Source organism: Phoenix dactylifera, chromosome 15, assembly GCF_051530095.1.
Source record: "Phoenix dactylifera cultivar Ajwa chromosome 15, Ajwa_hap1_PhDact_Kaust_v1.1, whole genome shotgun sequence".
NCBI classification, from domain to species: Eukaryota; Viridiplantae; Streptophyta; class Magnoliopsida; order Arecales; family Arecaceae; genus Phoenix; species Phoenix dactylifera.
Genome location: NC_143204.1, coordinates 22,266,870 through 22,287,063, shown reverse-complemented (window position 1 = coordinate 22,287,063; position 20,194 = coordinate 22,266,870). Strand labels below are relative to the sequence as shown.

Here is a 20,194-nt window from a genome sequence, read left to right as displayed (position 1 = left end):
TTCAAAGTGACTTATGTTTGGTTGGGCATCCATTTTGTCTGAAAAACTTATGTGAAATATCTATTATACCCTTAATAAAAAGAAAGATTTTATCTATAAATTTTGATGGCTTGAAAATAGTTTTTTAACAAAAAAAACTCTAATTCCTAATTGGTGAAAAAATAGTTTTTTCATATTTTCATTATTTTTTAATAAAATATAAAAAAATTATTTTTATGAAAATACTACTTTTCCGCCTATCATTTGAAAACTCCAACAAAGATATTTTTTTAATTTTTCGTTGACCCCATTTTCGCCATCTTTTCTCGGTGCCGGAAGATTTTCTATCTCACGTCATTGAGACGGTGGGCGACGGATGGTCACAGCCTGTAGAGTAGAGTTCTCGTAACTCGTAGAAGATGTTGGGTATGGCTACATTTCTACATGCGAAGATACCGTATATCCCGTCCCCTCGGTCGGTCACGTGGACGGCACGTGCATAAGATGACGCAGCACCGCATAAAGCAAATCCCCAGTGTCTCTGTCCGCTGACCCGTGAGGCGTGATGGCTGTGGGGAGCCGCGCCGCCGCCTGGCTCGCCGGCGCTGCCCGGCGTATCGGTTCTGTACCCTGGCGGAACATCTCTGCCGAGGCCGTCGATCGCACCCTCCTCGTCGTCAAGGCCGCCTGCTTCGCCCACGTCATCAACTCCTACGTCGTTAGCCTCGCACTCGTGCGCACCCTACCCTCTCTCTCTCTCTCTCTTTCTCGTCTTCCACACAGTTTGTTAGTCGGTGTATAGACTCTTCCGCACCGTTTTGTAGGTGAGAGGGCCGAGCATGCTCCCCACGATGAACCTCACCGGCGACATCATCGCCGTGGATCGGGTCACCGCCCGGTGGGGCACCGTCGCCGTCGGGGACGTGGTGCTCCTCCGGTCGCCGGAGAACCCGCGGAAGACCGTCACCAAGCGGGTGCTGGGGCTCGAGGGCGACGCCGTTACCTACCTCGTGGACCCGCACAAGGGCGACGCGTCCAAGACTCTGGTGGTACGTCTCGATCGTTCGAGGGATCTATTGGTGGTTGCGGTTGATCCAATTGAGTGTGATTTTGGTGAAAGTTCTGATTTTTATGGAATTTTTTGGGGTTTTTTAGGTGCCCAAGGGGTACGTTTGGGTGCAGGGAGATAACATATATGATTCCAGGGATTCGAGGCAGTTTGGGCCGGTGCCGTATGGGCTCATCCAAGGGAGGGCTTTTTATAGGGTACGGATTTATTTTGATCTGTGATCTTGTTCTCTTGATCATGATATTATTATAAATTTTTGCCTTTTTTCCTTTTTGTGTTTGATAGTAATAGCTACATTTGGTTCTTAGGGTTTAGATTTGGATTTATTATTTTCGATTTTGTTTGCTTAATTTGTTGGTTCACTTGGGTTTTAAAATCAAAATTTGATTTTTAGCGAACTTGCTCCGGTAATGTGAGGTTTGATGATTTAATTTTTCTCATTTACTTGTACATTGACAATTGTTTTCACTTATCCCTAGATTGTCGTGATTTATTGTGTTTTCCAAGTAGTTAAAACTCCGTATACATATGGTACATTTGGAAATATTGTTTGGAAGAGTAAAAAATGAAGAAAATGTTTGTTTAAATTCCAGAGGGAAGTTGCAAGGATCCATAGATCACTTATCTCTCTTTGTGAAGTGAAGAAACTTCATAAGCATAACCATTAGTTATTTATGGAGCATATGGAAAGAGTGGAGGATGATTGCTTATGGATAGTAAAAAAGTGAGTCCAAGAGTGGGCAATTAAGTTATGTAAGTAATGCTAGTCAAAGTTTATGGGCCACAATTTGAAGTTATAAGAGAGGCCTAGAGGCTAGAGGGTATTGGAGCAAATATCAAGGTGGCTGAGAAAGGTCGTTTAGAGATAATTTGGTTGTGTCATAAAAAGGAGAGTCATTAGTTAACTTTCTTGCTGGCAATTTGTATACAAACACGAAGAGAAGATTGTAATCGACTTAGAGAATATGTCAAACATTAAGCAAGGCATACAAGAGGATGATATTGAAACTATCAAATACATTTATTAGTGAATGATGAGTGTGAAATATTATTTGTAGTAGTGGCATGATGATCCCTTAGTTTGCTACCAACTTAGTTTCTTTTCTTTTTAATGAAAAATAGGTTAAGGAAAAATAATTTCAGATCCAAAGATTTGGTTTAGTGGACAAGTAAGTCCCAGACACCTATTTAAATTATAACTTTATTAATAGCTAAATACCTAAAATATTCTCAAGGGAATTTTAACAAATCATGTTGCCTAATTTTCCCCTTGTGTCTCAATCTAAATGAGAATCTGCTACTCAACTCTCTCGCTCCTTCCCTTTTCCACCCACCCCATCACCTTTCTCCTTCGACTTGGAATGGTCTCTATCACATTTTGTCCACCAATGCTTCATCTTTGGCTCAATCCTCTCTCATTTTCCTCTCTATCACTTTTTCTATTCCTTTAAAGGGTTTTCTACAAACTTAACCCGGTACACAATCCACAATCTGTGCACCCCTGTCTTTCCACTTGCCCAACCATTTCCATTCCTTGCTGAATTTTGGATGTCTGAAAATGAGGAGGCATTTCATAATTCTACATGCCTCACATGGATCAAAGTCATCAATATATCATGAAATTCACATGGAGAAAAATATTCAACGAACCACTCACTCATAAAAACTATTTCTCAAATAAGAAATCAGTATTAAAAGCTTAAACAGATGGTTTTATCCTATGATCTAGAAGTTCAATATAATCAGAACATTTGATGTAAATCAGTGAGTCCCTTTCTCTAAAAGTTTATGTACTTCCATGTGAAGCAAGACAGAATCAGATTCCAAACCACTGCTGTTGCAGTTGTAGTTAGCACAAATATTGATTTTTTTTCTACTTTAGTTTCTAACAAACAGAGATCAAGTAGACTCATCACACCTGAAGCTTATATACATAATTGACACTCAGATAGGTTTAATAAACCGGAATATTAGGCATGGATTTGAAATTCTCAATTAGCGAGCTGAATTTAATAGGAATATCTTACATCATTACTTTGAAGCTTCTTCCTTCTCTGTTATTATGACTATTATGTGGTAGACCAGATATAATCTGTATCCAATGATAAAGTGGCTTTGCATAAGCAGGTGTATGTTTTTTTCCTCCCCTAAACAAGGTGCAAACCTATTCCAATCAAGAACTGATTTCGAGCAGTATCTTCACTCTCAGAGACTAAATATACAAAGATAAAACAAGGACATCTAGTGAACAAGTGCTAACTGTACAAGATAGAAGAATGGTGAGCAAATTTATATTCTGATTTTCAAGAACAAGATCTTAAGTCTACTTCATGAAGACACTGTGTCATCCAAAATAAATATTTAAAGATTTTAAAAGTGAAAATAAAGAGATGAGGAGGTGGAAGAGATAAGCAGTGGTAAAGGTGTAGAAGAAACAGAGTTCGAGAGACGGAAAAGAAAAAGGGAAGGATTAACACAGAGATATCTTGTTCTTGTGATAAGACTGGATGGCAGCATGGGTGATGGGGCAGATGGGCACTTGCATAGATGAGGGGAGGTGAAGGACGGGTGGGAAAGAGGGTATGAGTGGAAGTAGATGGGTCATAGTCTCATAGATGGATTGAAAATCCTCTACGGTATATCGTGAAATTTAGCAAACTAAGATTAAGGGATGTTTTATCTGTCCACGATGTATTATTCATAAAAAAAGGGGGACTATGCTGGAATTTTAGACAGATTAAAGGATCATTGTGTCAAAATCCCCTACTATTTTTGGTGAGACTTATGGGTTCCTTGTTTTGATGCATGAATGACCTATGCACTTATAATAGATGGCATTATTGTTGATATTTATAATACTTAATTACATGTTGGATGTCTAAATTATGAGGTGAGAACACAAGTGGGGTTTAAGTTGAAACTTCACATAGTGAAGGCTTGTAGAATATAACAATAGAATTTACCTAGCACATATTATTGGAAGGTAAATATACATGTAGGATATGTAGTGGAAGTCAATGTCAATGACCAATAGTTACCTTTAGTGTAATAACCATTTTTATGTTTGATCCTGTGTACGGATGAACAAAGAGATGGAAAAAAAGAATTTTCCTTCAATAAAACAAGGTAGATGAAGCGGTTATCTGGTAAGCCGTTCTTTCTAAAGCACTATATAAATAATAGTTTGTTTCTAAAGCACTGTATAAATAATAGTTTGTTAAGAAGTTTGTTTCACATGTAACTATCAAAAGTGTTTCAACTCGGCCAAGATATATTGCTATGTATTGGTCTCTACCACTCATGGAGACCATCTAATTGACATCTCGGCCGTCATTTTCTTAGCTGATATGATGTGAGATATTGGCTGATATGATATAAGCAGCTGTTATTTCTCAATCAATTTTTACTATTTAAATTAATGTTTTAGTTATTACATATTTAAATTAATGCCTTAGTACAATAATTTATTTCAGATTTACTTTATTTGTTGAGATTTAAGTATCCACATTCCTAAGATATCCCAAATATCACGGTTTTTCCCTTTTGGCCGAAGTTTCGATCTTGGCCAAGATTAACCGAGATCTCTGTCCATCTCGGTATTGGCCACCCACTGAGATGGTTGAGATCTTTGGGTTTGAAAACCTTGGCCACCATCAACTTCCAAAGAAATCAATGTGACATAGGCAGGTGATCATCAAACAATTCGAGGATGTGCTTTAATATCCGTGAATGATCTCATGATGTAATTTTTGTTGAAGGATGTAGGAAAAGGAGGGGAAGGCCTAAAAGTAACATGGATAGATTTGCAAGAAAACTATAAAAATGCTTCATATAATATCAGAGTTGGCCTAATAAAAAATACTTGGTCACCAAGGATCCTTGAATCTAACCCCAATAGTTGGGAGAAGGCTGGATAATTATGCTGGGTGGTTGGAGGAGAATAGAACATGTTTCCTCATCATTATAACCAAACAAATTTACAGTTACAGTAACATCTCATTTGTTGAATTTAACATCAATAAAAACCTTAGCCTAAAGTGCAGTTGATATAGCAGCTTGGATATTTAAAGTAATGCAGATTTTCCTAACTGAATGCATATTGATATTTAACATCACTAATATCGATGAAAATTTGAATCAAGTTAGTTTTGAAAATACTCAAACCTTTCTCACTCTTCAATCCTCTTTAGTACTCATCTTTATCCGTACAATTGAGCAAGCTTAAGCAAGCTCTTTATTTTGAACATTCTAATAAGGTTGTGGACATCTAACACCAGGAGAGTGTACTCTCCCACGCTGGGCATGAGATTTATAATCATCTCTCCCGCCACTCACTGTTGCCTTCCGATTGCAGAGTTATTACTGAGTTGGCCATTTTAAGTGGATTCAGCCCTATTTTTATCCTTTTTCGAAGAAAAATAGGAATTTATTCTTAGATTTAAGCTTTCTTGTCCTTAAAACTGATTATGAAGTCATGAGTTTATATATGCATATTTGATCTCTTAATATTCATCACATCAAGTTCATTTTTATTATTTTTAGCATGGACTACAGTACATGATTTCAATAAAAATATGAGAGTATTTGATGGCAAGCACAACAAACACTAGTTTTACTTTTAAATCGATTGTTACTAGTACATGAATCTGTTCATCACAGGGCCTCTTTTCAGATGCTCTTATGATAATTCACAATTGAGGGTGCTATTCTTTAAAATTCTTTTAATGTTTTTCAGGTTTGGCCACCAGAAGGTTTTGGATTCATTGGACAAAAGGTATCTATATAAAGGTTCTACTCAGATGCTTTTTTTTGTAGATGATTTATTATAGTTCATGTAATTTGTTGATTTTTTATCCCATTTTCAGGTCCCAAATTCCCGGTTAGGTTTTTAGGTGGTATGATGAAATCTTAAATATGAAATCTTATTTAAGTATTATTGCTATTTCTTTATTGAGATGCTGCTAACAAGCTGATGCCATAATTGGTATAATCCAATACATTTCAACTTTCTAGGCAAGGATTTTAATTTCTTATATGCCAATTGTCTCACTGAGGGGCATATTGAGATGAATCAAAATATCAGTTTATCTCAGATGAGCTGCAAGGCAGAAGAATTTTGACCTGGCTGTGATATTGCAATGTTTTGGCCAACATATAATTTCTGAGGTATTGAAGTATTGACTGATGTAGTAAAAAGGAGATTGACGATTGTTTTCATCTTTAATACTTGTTCACCAAAAAACTCGGCTTAAATCTTGGTATCCTGTTGGCTGGTGTTTCATGATACGTCAGTTTATATTAACACGATATATAGAACCAATTTTTTAGATACAGTATATCGATGAATTGTTGATACTGGTACAAACCAATATCTCAGCCAAGATGAAAACCAAAAATTCCAGATGAAGCCAATATATAAACCATGGGCTGCAGGTTTTGTCCTTCTGTCCTCAGAGAAGACAGTTCCCCGTTGTACCCTCTTTCCAACAGGTCACTACTAGTTTGGATTCTTTTAGCTCTGTTGACTGTACTCAACCTTTCATCCTGAAAAGTATTTGGGCTGCCATGCTATCCAACTCTCTTAAAACAGACCTGCCCACCTCAGCATTGGCAAAGTTTGTAGCTTTCAAACAGGTGCCATGGTTGGCGTTAATAGACTTCTTTTAATTTTCTCATCTAAATTTAGTAATCAAAATACATCATCTTGCATAATGCTGATCAATGACTTGAAATGACTGATGCTGCTGCTCTTCAGCTGCTAGAACAACTCTTCTTTCAGTAATGTTCTACCACTTAGCTTGATTTTGTTCTTTCCAGACCATTGATCTACCTTTTTTTTTCCTGTATTAGCTAAACAGATACTCCTATCAAAGGACATGACGTGACATTTATTTTAATTAAATATAATCTAATATGCTATTTTTATTATTTTTTGCCCCCCTTTTCAGGTTACATCCCTTTGACTAGAACTCATTGTTCAAGGCCAGAGATGCAAAAAGATTGGGCCTGAAACAGGGATTCCGTGATCTCTGTTTGATTAGTCCGAGCTCTATCTTCAATTGCAACAAAGTAATTAAGACACAAGTTTTGCTGCCGCCAGTGGAGCCTTAACAACAATTTTTGCAGTCGTAAAAGTTGTCCCCTTTTCTGTTTGTTCTTATTGTTGAATAATGTACTCAGAGATTGGCTTGCTTGTTACTGGCGGCATTGCATGTTTTTGGCCAGAGGCTCATTCTGGAGAGGTTGGAGATGAATGTGACCTATCATGCATGTGAAACTTAGCTGATTTTAACTATTGGATTCGATTAATTGAATTGTGTTGGGTTTATTCCTGTTACCTCTTTGGTTTAATGGAGCTTGGATTTTGCCTGTTACATGATCTGCACTTCTCATCTTGGACAGGTTCGAAGCCTACATCAGGACATTCTATAACAGATTCTGCAAGCTGAAAGCGTGTATTAGGCGACATCAGAACCAGTGATTTGAATGAATTGGTTTGCTATGTTGGACTAATGTGTTTGAGAAGAAAAACGATGGTGTCCAAGCGACCAACCTCAGAATGATCGAATAGGACATGAACAACATCATGCATCCGCATCCTAATTTGTTGTATGCATTTAGTGGGACAATTTTCAAGTAAAGGCTGTGTTGGATGCTCTGAGCCCAATGTCCGAGAACAACTGTAGGAAGTAATGAGAAGGGAATGAAACAAATTCAGCAAGTAATGGGAAGGGAATGAACCCATAAGCATCGGGAAGGGACAATTACACTTTGAATGTATTTGGCTCGCGACTGGAGTTGGAATTTGAACTGAAATGAGAATCAGAATAGCCATATTTTTCGATGCGTTTGGTTTATGATTGGATTTAAGATTGAATTAGGTTTTAGGGGATTAGGGCAAATTTCCATTCTCCTCTTGAATTGGAATCAGAATGGAATTTTTCTCAATCAAATAGATAAAATGAGAGTTACTCATTTTTATTCTAATTTTAAAGCAGCCTAACTTTCTCCGACCGTTAAAATTCGCCATCCATAAATCACCTCTGACCAACATCTTTCCACCTTTTGGAGGTTCTAGTGGTAGCATCCTTGTGTCACAAGTCACATAACAAATGAGGACTCCTGCTGATTAAGGGAATCTTTAGTACAATTGGTTGCATAAAATCTTTCTCTTGGTCCGAGATTTGCCATCCAAGATATGTTAATAGCATATCTCAGTGTTTGAACCCAGAGGGTTTAGGTGCATATAAACCACAAATTATTGTTGTTTTTGTTTGCCTATAATTTCGAGGCTAATTTTTGGTCGAGCAAGTTTTGTTAATAGGAAATAAAAGAGAGAAATAAGGATATTATGCGGCAAATAATTTATGATGGTTTTCTCTAATAATAATTATACTTAATATAAATAAATTTGATCAACATAATTAATATTTGTTTTTCATAAGCTGTTTAGCAGACAACTTTTGTTCTAAGTCTTATTCCAGCTTTAGTCTTGAACCAAGGCGTTGTCTAAGGTAATGGAAATTCGAAAGAGCATTTTTCTCATTTCCTTATTGTAGATGCTCTATTGTTTAGTTGAAGAACAAATGGAAGGATATCCCCCCAAAGTATCCTATTTTTATTGCCAGTGACCAATAAATTGGGCATTATGCTATGGCAGGGATGTCCCCCACATGATTTGTAGGTCTCGAATAGACCTGTTTATGGACCGGGCAAGGTTGGCTTTGCTCAAAAGTTAAAATAATTTTTTTCGACTTCGATTCTGCTTAGCCCAACTTTCAGGCCTATATATTTTAAGCACAAGCCTAGCTCTTACCTAAGCTTCAGGTTGGATCTCGGGCTTCATGATATTTTTTTTAAATAATAAAAAAACTTTAAAAAAGCTTAAAAATATTTAAAAACTACTAAATATAAATAATTAAATATTTCCAACAATCTACACCATGCATATTACCTTATTAAGTTCACGTGCCAATAATAATTGTTAATTAGGTCTACAAGCATATCAAACATAAACAAATAATACAAAAAATGCAAAAAATCAGAATATATTGGGCTCTCGCTAGGATTTAATTCCCGAGCGCGAGCTTGGCCCGTTTATTACATTGGTCTATTTTTTAGGCCTAGCCCAAGCCAGAAGGTTTAAACCTTAGGCCCGAGCTTATCTGGCCGTCCAGCTGTGAACAGGTCTAGTTTTCATGTTCAACTCGAGATAGGTAGAAATTCTATTAGTAGGAAAAAAAAAAAAAGGAGTTAGCTGAGATAAAAAACTGAAGAAGAAGAGTCTTGGCCGACGCACCAAGTGATATGATCGAGCTCGAGTCTAAATTTTAGACTCCATAGCCAGTTCAGGTCCTCCATGGGCTAAGGTGGACCGACTGATTTTTTTTTTTCTCTCCTTTATATACGGAAAGGGTTCAAAATTGAAGTAAAAGAGTTTAATTATGTGTTGACGTGACGTCTTTAATAAGGTGTCATCCTTTCTTTCCCATCCCGCAAACCAAAACTAAACGAAGCCCTCCGAGGCCGACCTCTTCCTCTCCGCCCATCGCTTCAACCTCTTCCCGACATTGAAGCAATTCGCTGCCGTCTTCTCGGTGGCATCCAATAGGTCAGTCTCGATCGATTCTTCCTTCCTCTTCCCTCTTTATTCCCCCCCACCCCCCCAAATTTCTAGGGCTCGTATGGTTTTTTCCATTCAATTCGGTGCTTGTAATAGGGTTTTTTGTTGGATGCTGCGATTATCTAACCTTCGGTTAATCTCTTATCATTATTCGAGGTGGATACGATCGCATTAGTGAAAATTTAGAGATTTTTTTTATTAATATACACCTGAATAAGAAAAAGAAGGAAAAACGGATGTTTTCTTTGGAAAGCTTATGATAATATTAATTAGACGGGGAAAATATTTTGGTGATGTTGTGGATTGTTGGTAGAGAGACCAACTCTGATGAACAACACATGCATGATCACATGATGGGGTAATTAATTGCGCGAGCCCCGAATTTTGCATGTACATCACAATTTTCTTGGCTTTTTTGTTATATTCTTCATTTTTTTATTCAGTAATTTGAGATCAGGACGTTATACGAAAAAATAGTGGAGATTAGGGAATACTGCTGTAATCTTAAATTTTGTGGTTATTTTTTTGATAATGCTAGGAAAATATGATTTCCAAAACTGAAGGAGGATTGACCTATCTATTTTCTTAGATACTCAGTATTATGTGCTGAGTAGTTAATGCAACTTGGGAAATCTGAAGAAGACTTGAAAGAGTAATTCTTGTTGATGTGGACTGCTAGTGGAGTTACATGTTCCGTCATATTAAGGGCACTATAGTCTGGGACTAGTGTTGCCAACACCATCTTGGATCTTGGGTTTTTGGACATGTCAAAACACTTGGAAATTTTTGGGGAATACTACATGGTGTAGAGAGGCAATGTTAACATTTTTCAGGTTCATGGCAATAAAAGTTTATGTTTATGAGTTTGTGTTATTAGTTGGAACTTAGTGAGAGATACAAAGTTTTGAGTATTTAACATCACTATAAAGTTCTTGCTGGTTCAACTTGCTACGCATCATCCTAATACTATACATACACACATATATCATAGTACAATCCATGGGCTTTTGAAGATTCTGTAGGGCTTATTTGGAGTTTGGACATATTGGCATCTTTGTTATAACATTGTGTAAGACCCTGAAGTTATGACTTTTGGTGATCCCTTGTAACAAGTGGAAACTTAGGGGAAACAGATAGGTTTGAGCATATTTTATTTACTTGATGTAAGATTATGGTGTGATTTGTTAAGGTGATGCTTGTTGATGGTTCCTTGTTTTTCACACAAGCTGCATAGATTCTGGAAATAGTCCATGGGTAAAAATAACTTCATTAAAGTGGTTAGTGGTGTTGCTGAAATATGCTATGTATTTACTCAGATTATTGGCCCTATTAATGAAATAACTGAGAGGCACTCTAAGCAAGGAATGTGGGATTCTCTAACATTGAACAGATTATACGGGCAATTAATGTGCTAATAAGCCTTTTAGCATCATCTTGTTGGGTGTTCAACTATACTGTTGCTAGAAAACCTGATTCTAGTTACCTGTGCTTGACTATATGAATATTTCTTCACCATTCATTTCTATCAAGCATGACCTTTATATTAATCAAGAAATTTTTCTACCCCTTTTATTTTTTAATTGTACCATTAATAAATCTCATGTTAGTGTTCTTCATCATAGGCATCTATTATATTTTCTTTTATCAATATTTTTACTACATGAATAAATCATTTTTTTCTTTGGTATATCTACCAAGGGTTGTAGTCATAGTGTTCCACCTATTCAGCTACTTCAACCATTTCTGAACACCTCATATCATTTCCAAGGCGTATGACAGTTCGATTATCTATGGACCGACTTCTTGCCTAATGCCTCTTTCCTATGCAATCTTGTGTTATGCCTTTTCAGTTTCATAAAGTGCAACACACCAACATCCACTTGGTTCTAATAAGTACAAAAAAATTGAGGAAAAGGAAACACTTTTGCATTAGTGTATGACTATATCATTGTGCTAAGAACATAGCTAGTAGAAGCAATGTTTTAAAATGCACCTAGCAAGCACGGATACTCCAGAACACCACCCATGGCCATAACTGATACGTATCATATATGGATATGGCTCTAGTACATGTCTGATATAGGAAAGAATTTTTTTTTGGGTTTTTTGCATCCATACCCTTCTAAATATCAAATTTTGCGTGAATACCCTTTCAAAATTGATATTTGCATGTATACCCTCGTAAACTCTGTTATTGTACAAATACCCCTAATATAACGGTTGTTCTAACGGTGTTAAAAAAAATCATATTTATATTAATTACAAATAAAATAAAAATTTGAAATGACGTTATTATCCTTACTATTCCCTCCCACCGCCACCCCCTCCGGTGCCCGGCTTCCTCCCCGCCCCCTGCGTAGTGGGATCCCAAGAAGAAGAAGAAGATAGGAGCTCCACACAGCTGTGCTTTGCTTCAGAATCTCTTGGGCCCAGAAGAGAGAGAGAGAGAGGACTGCTGGTTCACAGAATCCAAAGGAACCTCGGCCCGTCAGGATTCTCTCTCGATCTATTACACTGTTGATACCTCTGGTGTCTCGATAGCTGGCTTTTTCTTTTTCCTCCTGTTTTTTGGTTTTTGTTTCTTTTAACTTTTGAATGGAGAAAGTGAGGGAACACTCAACTAAATATGGGTCATGTGCAAGTTTTCTGCAATGAAATTGGATTTTGGAAGAAGGTCGGGCTTGTAGATGGACTCAGTTAGTAGGTCATGGGTCACCTATTCTGATTGGAGGTCAATTGCAAGTCTTTTAAGTCATGGGTCGCCCAGCACCTCATAATTATGATATGACTTTTGCCCAAATTCTTATCCAAAAGTGTGGTAAAGTTTCTATTTACTTCTATATTCTTATAAAAATTTCTATTTGCACGCCTACCTATTAAAGATATTTTAGTCATTTTAATTTAAAACCGTTAATTTTTTAACGGCATTAGATGGCATGGGTACAAATGCAAAAACAGGAATAAAAAAGGGTAGAATAGCAAAATAAATATTTTACGAGGGTATACATGCAAATATCAATTTTGGAAGGGTATTCACGCAAAATCCTTTTTTTAAGAAGGGTATCCATGCAAAAAACCCTTTTTTTTTAACGAAAATGGGATCATGATACTCTTGAGATATGTCTGAATACTTCCTAGATACTCTTGGGATATGTCTGGATACTTCCAAGATACCCTGGGAATGCTTCTGGGATAGTTATCAGCATGCTCGGGGAGTTATCAAGTTGGGTCAAGCGGTTTGAACCCAGATTTGTTTCCGCACTCAAATTACTATAAGTTATTAACTACCCTCTTTTCCTTTCCTATGCCCTAATTGAGGTTAATTTTTTTTTTCTTTCATCCCTTTCTTTATTCAACACTTCTTTTGTTTTTGCCTTCGTTTGCCGGAACTATGACTAGAGATGCTTTTCTTTACTTTTAATTTTGGTATTTCTCGTGCATGCGTATCACACAGTGAATAAGAGACATGGCAACATTGAGGGTTGTTTCCTAAGCTCATTTTTTGGATTTAGCATAATACTTTCTACATACAATTATGATTTGACATTTTGTTTGTATCGCTGCATTTATTCTTTTGGATGGTAGATGTTTATTGTGTTGCTGGTCTGCTGCATTTGTTTCTATTTGGCTCTAGTTTGTCTAGTTTCGTTAATTTTGTTGTTCACTCACTGAATATTTGTTGCTGCTATACTTATTATTCATATACTTTGCAGCATGTATTCTCCTTAGCTGGTTGCATTTGTTTTAATTATGTTGCTGTCTTGCCACATCTGTAATTCTAGGATAAAGAATGTTTGCTGCATTTATGTGTACTAGCATATACATGCTTACTAGATTTATTTTTATTATATTGCTAAGTATTTATTTAGTTTCCATTTTCCATGGGCCTACATAAGAGTGGCCAGATTTGTGGTCCCACAATGCTAAGAAGGGCATGTATGCGGTCACACAATGATAAGTGGGCTACATGTGCAGTTGCATGATGCTAATCCTGTTGCATACGTGTCCAGAAAGTGCTAAGCAAAACCTGTTCTTCAAAAGAAGTGCTAAGCAAATTATCTTTAAGGCCCATATGTCGCCCAACCAAATATTACTAGCCATGTATTGGGTATGCAGTGCGGTCAAGGGACCGCATGCACATATTTATTTGCATATACGGACATATGCACCACATTCTAGGACACTCAGTGGAAGCAATCTGGCTTTTTTCAGCATGCAGTGCACAACATTTAGTCAATCTTTTTGGTCCATAATTTTACCCAAAAAAAATCTTTTTGGTCTATTGGGTATTTCTATCAATCATTCACTGTTTAGTCAATTTGTTAGAGTGAAGGATTTTCTTACTGTAAGTGGAATGCTTTGCAAGGAATCGCTGTTGATGCTCAACAGGTTTCCATGTGTTCGAAACATTTTTGGCTTTGATGTTCCCCATTGCTTGTTGTTTTTGTCTTGACCTTTTTCCAATCCATTAAAAGGTTTTTTTTGTTTAATTTTCAGATATAAGTGAATTGCAGGGTAACTATTGGAAGAAAGATTAGAAACATGCTAATGGAAATGCTTTGCCTTGCTTATCTTATGACTTTCTTAAATTCCTATGTTAAATGCTATGTATAATTGTGCCTTTGTGTTAATTTCTTTTAATTTTGCCTTCTAAGGATAGAAGAGAATTGCAAGGATATTGTGGGAGCAAGATGATAAATATGCTAATGAAATGCTTTACCTTGCTTTTCATTTGATTGTATTTGTGTTAAATTAACGTTTGAAAACTTAGTTTAGGTTTCAGTTTGGTTTTAGCCAGGCCCATTTCAACAGTTTTGGACGTTTTGTCCAAGTTTCGGGGTTTCAGTCAAAAAAAAAAAAAAAAATCAAACAAAAGCCTAAAAAATGAAATAAAAGAAAATAAAAAAAAGTCAAGAAAAGTTATGACACAACAATTATTATTTTGTGTTATATAGATTCTTTATATGTATAGATTGGATGATTATAGGCTGAAGTTAATATAGCATATTAGTAAGATTGAGCATACTAATATTCCTGAATAATTTACCTCTTGAACCTCAATTGGGGAAAAATTCATTATATTGACAATTTTAAAGTTTTCAATGCCGATTGTAAATATTTTTCTCCTTTTTTTAGTAAAACTCAGAGCATTTATTTCCTATTATTTTGAGGTTAACTGGCTGTTTAATCAAATTCATGTAGTTATAGAAAAATATATATAAAAAGGAAGTTATTCCTATGCAACGAATTATATTTATGTTAGTCTTTGCAGAGTATCATAATAAGGGCATTTTTGGAGAAATAGCCACATCGATGGCTGTATGTACCCTCTTTGAATTGAACAAAAAGAATGAAAAACCATTGAAAATTGACATTATATGGCCTGTGTACTTAAATGGATGACAAAATGACCCTAATATGATATAAACATGGATATATATATATATATATATATATATATATATATATATATATATATATATATATATATATATATATATATATATATATATTTTAAAAAAGGCATCTACGTTTGATCGTAAGTCAATTTTGGTTAGAACTAGCTGAAACCAGTGAAACTGGACCAAAGCTGACTGAACTGCCAAAACTAACTGAAACCTGAAGCTAGATATCAGCTTTGGTTCAGTCTCTGGAGAACCTGATCTGTTTCGGCCTTGGTCAAAACTGGTTTGTGTATGCTGGGACTTAAAACCTTGTGCTAAATGTTATCTTGCTGTTTGTTGATATTGGTGTTTCAATGAAACACTAAAGAAGGATATCTGGATCCTGGCGATTTTTTAGATGTTTATATCTGAAAGTAAATATATGACAACTGCAGGCAGGAAAAGCTCTATTTGTTGATAATCATTGAGTGTTGAATGGAGTTCATGACAAAATCTGAAGGGATCATTTCATACTCTTCGCTTTCTAAGCTTGATAAAGAAAATCATTATGATGGAAACTTTAAATCTGATATTTTGGGTGGCCATCGAAAGGGTATTTCTTCAGCAGGACCAAGATTCTTAGGACAGGATTTCTTATATCAACCATCACTGGAATCTGATTTTTATGAGGGGTATGATTCAGGCAAGGATCCATGTATTTTTGCTCAACCCAAAGCTAATCCTGAAGTGAACTTGAGAACTGTATTAAGTGGGATAATTGCAATTTTAACTGGCCAGAACAGAACTCAAGGTGATAGTCAATCACAACAAAATTCAAGCTCAGACATATCATTTCTTAGTTCTGAAAAGAATGGGGACAGTTTTTTGCATCCATCAGTTTGCACACCAAGTGCGCCACCTCTCCTTGAAACAGAAGCTATCAGTTATGGTGTACATAGAGAAATATTGGAAGCAGAACCTCCTGAATGGCTGCCAGATAGTTACACTGCTGTCTGCCTGCAATGCACTTCTCCTTTCACAGCCATTACTCGTGGAAGGCATCACTGTCGGTTTTGTGGAGGTATCTTCTGCAGAGACTGTACGAAGGGGAGATGTTTGTTGCCTGTCAAGTTCAGAGAGCGCAATCCTCAGAGAGTATGCGATGCTTGCTATGATAGGCTTGATCCACTGCAGAGCATTTTGATTAACTCCATTAGCAATGCGATGCAATCATCAAAACATGATGTTATGGATTGGACCTGCACAAGAGGGTGGCTGAATTTGCCTGTGGGTGTATCAATGGAATATGAGATATATAAGGCATCAACCACACTGAGGAGCTATTGCCAGGTGCAATATTCTGTATTTTCCTTTTTCTATCAATAGCTTTTTCTTGTGAAGCATATATGACTGTCTACGTTATAGTCTGGATACATCATAATATATTTCCACTTTTTGATATGTGCAGGTTTCTAGATTGAACCCTGAGAAATCTATCCCCTCGGCGGTTCTCGTAGGAGCAAAAGGGCTTGCCATACTAACAGTTGCTAAAGCGGGTGCATTTCTTACGTATAAAGTTGGTACAGGTCTGGTAGTTTCTCGTAGGTCAGATGGGTCATGGTCTGCACCATCTGCCATTTTATCTGTTGGGTTAGGATGGGGAGCACAGGTAGGCATACATTAAGATGAGTTCATGCTACTATGTTTTTTCCACCCTCCACTTTTGTAGTTATGATGTTAGGCATTATTATTTAAACAAATTTACCTGCAGAGGCACATAGCGGTGTATCATGTATGAAATCAACATGGTTGAGTCAGTGAAAAACTGTGAAAAGAATAGTGGCAAACAATGATTAGTTGAGGAAATTTTGTTAGGAGCTAGACCATACAGAACTTTATAGAGGAACGGAAGAATCATATAAATTTTTAGTTAGAGCATTGCATGTTGTAGCAACAGATGTCTAACAATCTTATAACTTGTTGTGTACATTTATACACTTAATTGATGATCCATTAGAGTAATTTTGCATGTACAAGTATGCTAGTGTTGAATTCTCTCATGTTAATGAGTTCTGACTTTTCCATTCGTTTCTTAAAGGGATCATGTTACGCACACTAGCCATCCCTCCCCCTTCCCAACACAAAAAAATGCATACATAATTATCATATTGTAGATGATATTTTTCTTTACCTAAAATAATATATATAATTTTATATAAAGACTCTCAAACTGTAGAGAATCAAAGCATGTCCAACAATTTGATGGGTAGTTCTGTTTTTGTTAAGCAAGTTCTTGAAACTAGACTACACTTTATGTATTTACTAGTTATCCTAACTAGTGCGTTGGATGCTATCAAATTTATCTTTCTGATTTCATTGGTGAGTAAGGGTTGCAAAAAAATGTTTTGAATCATTGATTTGAAATTTATTAATGAGCCAAGATCATGCTCAGTTTCCTGTGTTTGGAACTTATCCTAGAACTTTGCTGTCATGCCTTTGAAATTAAAAAAAAGGCCTGTTGTCTGATGTTTCCCCTTCTATCATACAGATTGGGGGCGAGCTCACAGATTTCATCATTGTTCTTCATGGCAGTAAAGCTGTGAAGGCATTCACTAGCCGCATGCACTTTTCTCTTGGGGCTGGCTTGAGTGTTGCAGCAGGACCAGTTGGCAGGGTGTTTGAAGCGGATCTCCGAGCCGGAGATAGAGGGTCTGGCATGTGTTATACTTACAGTTGCAGCAAAGGTAATAATTTCCTGAAGCAAGCATATGTCATGATAAAGTTCAACTAAATTAATTCAAGGTCTTCCACTCTAAAAGTTCTTCAAACATCCTATGAATGAAGATTCCTTTTCTGTCTTCTTGACAATCTTCAGCACATCCTATTTATTCCTTTTCTATCTTGTCAGCAATTCTCTTGAAGTTGCATTTGCATCAAAATAGGTGGGAGCATTTATTAGATTATAAAAGACTTTTTGTATAAAGCAGCAGTTGCAAAATAAGGAAAGACAAGGAAGGTGTTTAAATATTCACATATTTATTTGAAGAAATGTGACTTTTTTAATAACTTTTTTTCCCCTCCTTTTCTTCTCTCTCCCCTCCCTTCTCCCTTCAAGCCATACAATTAATTGCCATGATTGTAACCCAGAGCTTTACCATAAAAAAGTGTTAGTACCTCATGCCATAGCTGCACCACTTAATGCATGTCTATATTGATAAGTATGATGACCATATATGCAGCTAGCGGGTTTGGTAGTGCCTTGTAATTTTTATTAAAAGAAATTTGATGTATTTGAGTATGATGAATAGGTGCTTTTGTTGGGGTCTCCCTGGAAGGAAATGTTGTTGCAACAAGGATGGATACTAATTTGCGTTTCTATGGTGATCCTTATCTGACCACCACCGACATCCTTTTGGGGACAGTGGAGAGACCAAAAGCTGCTGGGCCTTTGTATTCTGCTTTGGATGACCTATACTCAAAACTAAGCTGTTAGCTTTCACAAGGGATCTCTTATGCATCTCTCTCTTTTCCTTGAATACAAACTGAAACTCATGTTTCTTAGTTGCTGATGTTTAATATTGTTATGGTTGCCGAATTCAATTGATTCTCTAGGTTGCACATTATGAGCTCTAAAGTATTGTGCTACCACAACTGTTCAGTCATCCACATTTATGTACAGGAAAAGGAATTGTATATATAATAGCAGAAAATACGGGAGAAGCATTAGTTTGGGTTGGTATATGTTTCAAGCTTATGATCACTGGACATTGTATCGAAAATTCGTTATAGGAGCATATTATGGAATATTGCTTGAATTAGTTTCAAACTTAAATCCAAATATGAAGTGTTGCTGGAATTTGGACCCGGGGGCGAGCACTGGGCCAGGAAGGAGTTCTAGGAAGGCTTGGCGAACGGTGGCTATCCGGCAATGTGCGGCGTCCTCCGGGAGACCTGCAAGAGGCCGGTGGCCGGGGTTTTCGGCGCCGACCCTCCGATGCTTAAGTCAGAGGGGGCAAATGTATGAATGAACTGTAGCCGTAAATAGTCAGAACTTTTTTTCCCCCCTAAAAATGGAGAAGTTCCCCTTTTATAGAGGGGGCTGAGTTACTTGTGATGTGACGGGGCGAAGGTACTGCCGTATGGTTGGACGTACAGTGGGAGTTAATGCTCGATCGTGTAAATCAATGCTGTCTTCGTAGGAGATCAGGCTTGAGTCTTTGAATTACTACGGAACCATGCTGTCGTTTATGGCCAAGTAGGTTTGCCGTGTGGAGCTAAACATTCGTAGACAACAGGAGCCATGCGTTTTAATTGTTGAGTGAGCCATACGAGCCACATGCCTGCAGAGGTCACATGCATTGATTGTCGAGTGAACTAGGAGTTCGGAGAGGCCATACGCTTTAATTGTTGCGTGAGCTAAATGACTGGGGAGGCCATACGCATCGATTGTTAGTAAGGATAGGGCACGATTCGTGGGAGAATACGATAATGGCGGTTTATCACTCGAATGCTTCCGAGTCGGAGGAGCCGCTTGGGCGCTTTCAAGCCCTTCAGGATCCACTCGGCCACCCCTTACTCAGAGGGATGCCCGGTCGCCTCCTGCTCGGAGGGATTCTCGGTCGCCTCCTGCTCGGAGGGATTCTCGGTTGTCTCATGCTCGGAGGGATGCCTGGTCGCCTCCTGCTCGGAGGGGTGCCTGGTCGCCTCCTGCTCGGAGACAACCTTTTTTCCCCCAACACTATCCCCCGACTTCCGAGCTCGAGCTGCTCGTAGGCTCGAGCGCGGGAAGTAAAAGTGGATTAGGAGGGTGAATTTTGAGTTATCGCGCGCTTCGAGACACTTTAATGGGAGTAGGTGGACAGCGTCCCTTCTTTCTCGAAGCGTCTCATCATTAGTACCTGCCACTCTCCCTATAAAAAGGGAGGCTTCTTTCTCCCAAAAGGAGGCTTCGGACTTCTACATACAGTCCCTCTCCTTCTCCAAAATTAAGCCCCCCTCTGACTTAAGCATCGGAGGGCCGGCGCCGGAAACCCCGGCCACCGGCATTTTGCAGGTCTCCTGGAGGACGCCGCCCGCCGACGGACCGTCACCCGCCATTCTCGCGCTGGAGCTCCTCCTCCTTAGCCGACGGCCGCCCCC

The 20,194-nt window shown here is 37.7% G+C and overlaps 2 protein-coding genes across 3 annotated transcripts; both read left to right on the top strand.

Annotated features, from left to right (window-relative positions):
* Positions 1–335: 335 nt before the first annotated feature.
* On the top strand, positions 336–7,385 carry LOC103714823 (mitochondrial ATP-independent inner membrane protease subunit 1a). Of its 2 annotated transcripts, none has more exons than XM_008802243.5 (5): positions 336–712; positions 804–1,028; positions 1,135–1,245; positions 5,784–5,822; positions 6,997–7,385. In XM_008802243.5, exons 1-5 carry the CDS (start codon positions 545–547, stop codon positions 7,009–7,011), a joined length of 558 nt encoding a protein of 185 aa, XP_008800465.1. In that variant the 5' UTR covers positions 336–544; the 3' UTR covers positions 7,012–7,385. The 2 variants fall into 2 exon arrangements, with proteins under 2 accessions (XP_008800465.1, XP_026663390.1); XM_026807589.3 differs by having other exon boundaries at positions 5,784–5,836; positions 6,997–7,134.
* A 2,093-nt stretch (positions 7,386–9,478) lies between these two features.
* On the top strand, positions 9,479–18,796 carry LOC120113290 (uncharacterized). Its single transcript, XM_039134346.3, has 5 exons — positions 9,479–9,659; positions 15,511–16,405; positions 16,524–16,724; positions 17,604–17,799; positions 18,364–18,796. The coding sequence occupies exons 2-5, from the start codon at positions 15,551–15,553 to the stop codon at positions 18,546–18,548; spliced, it is 1,437 nt and encodes a 478-aa protein (XP_038990274.2). The 5' UTR covers positions 9,479–9,659; positions 15,511–15,550; the 3' UTR covers positions 18,549–18,796.
* Positions 18,797–20,194: the final 1,398 nt, after the last annotated feature.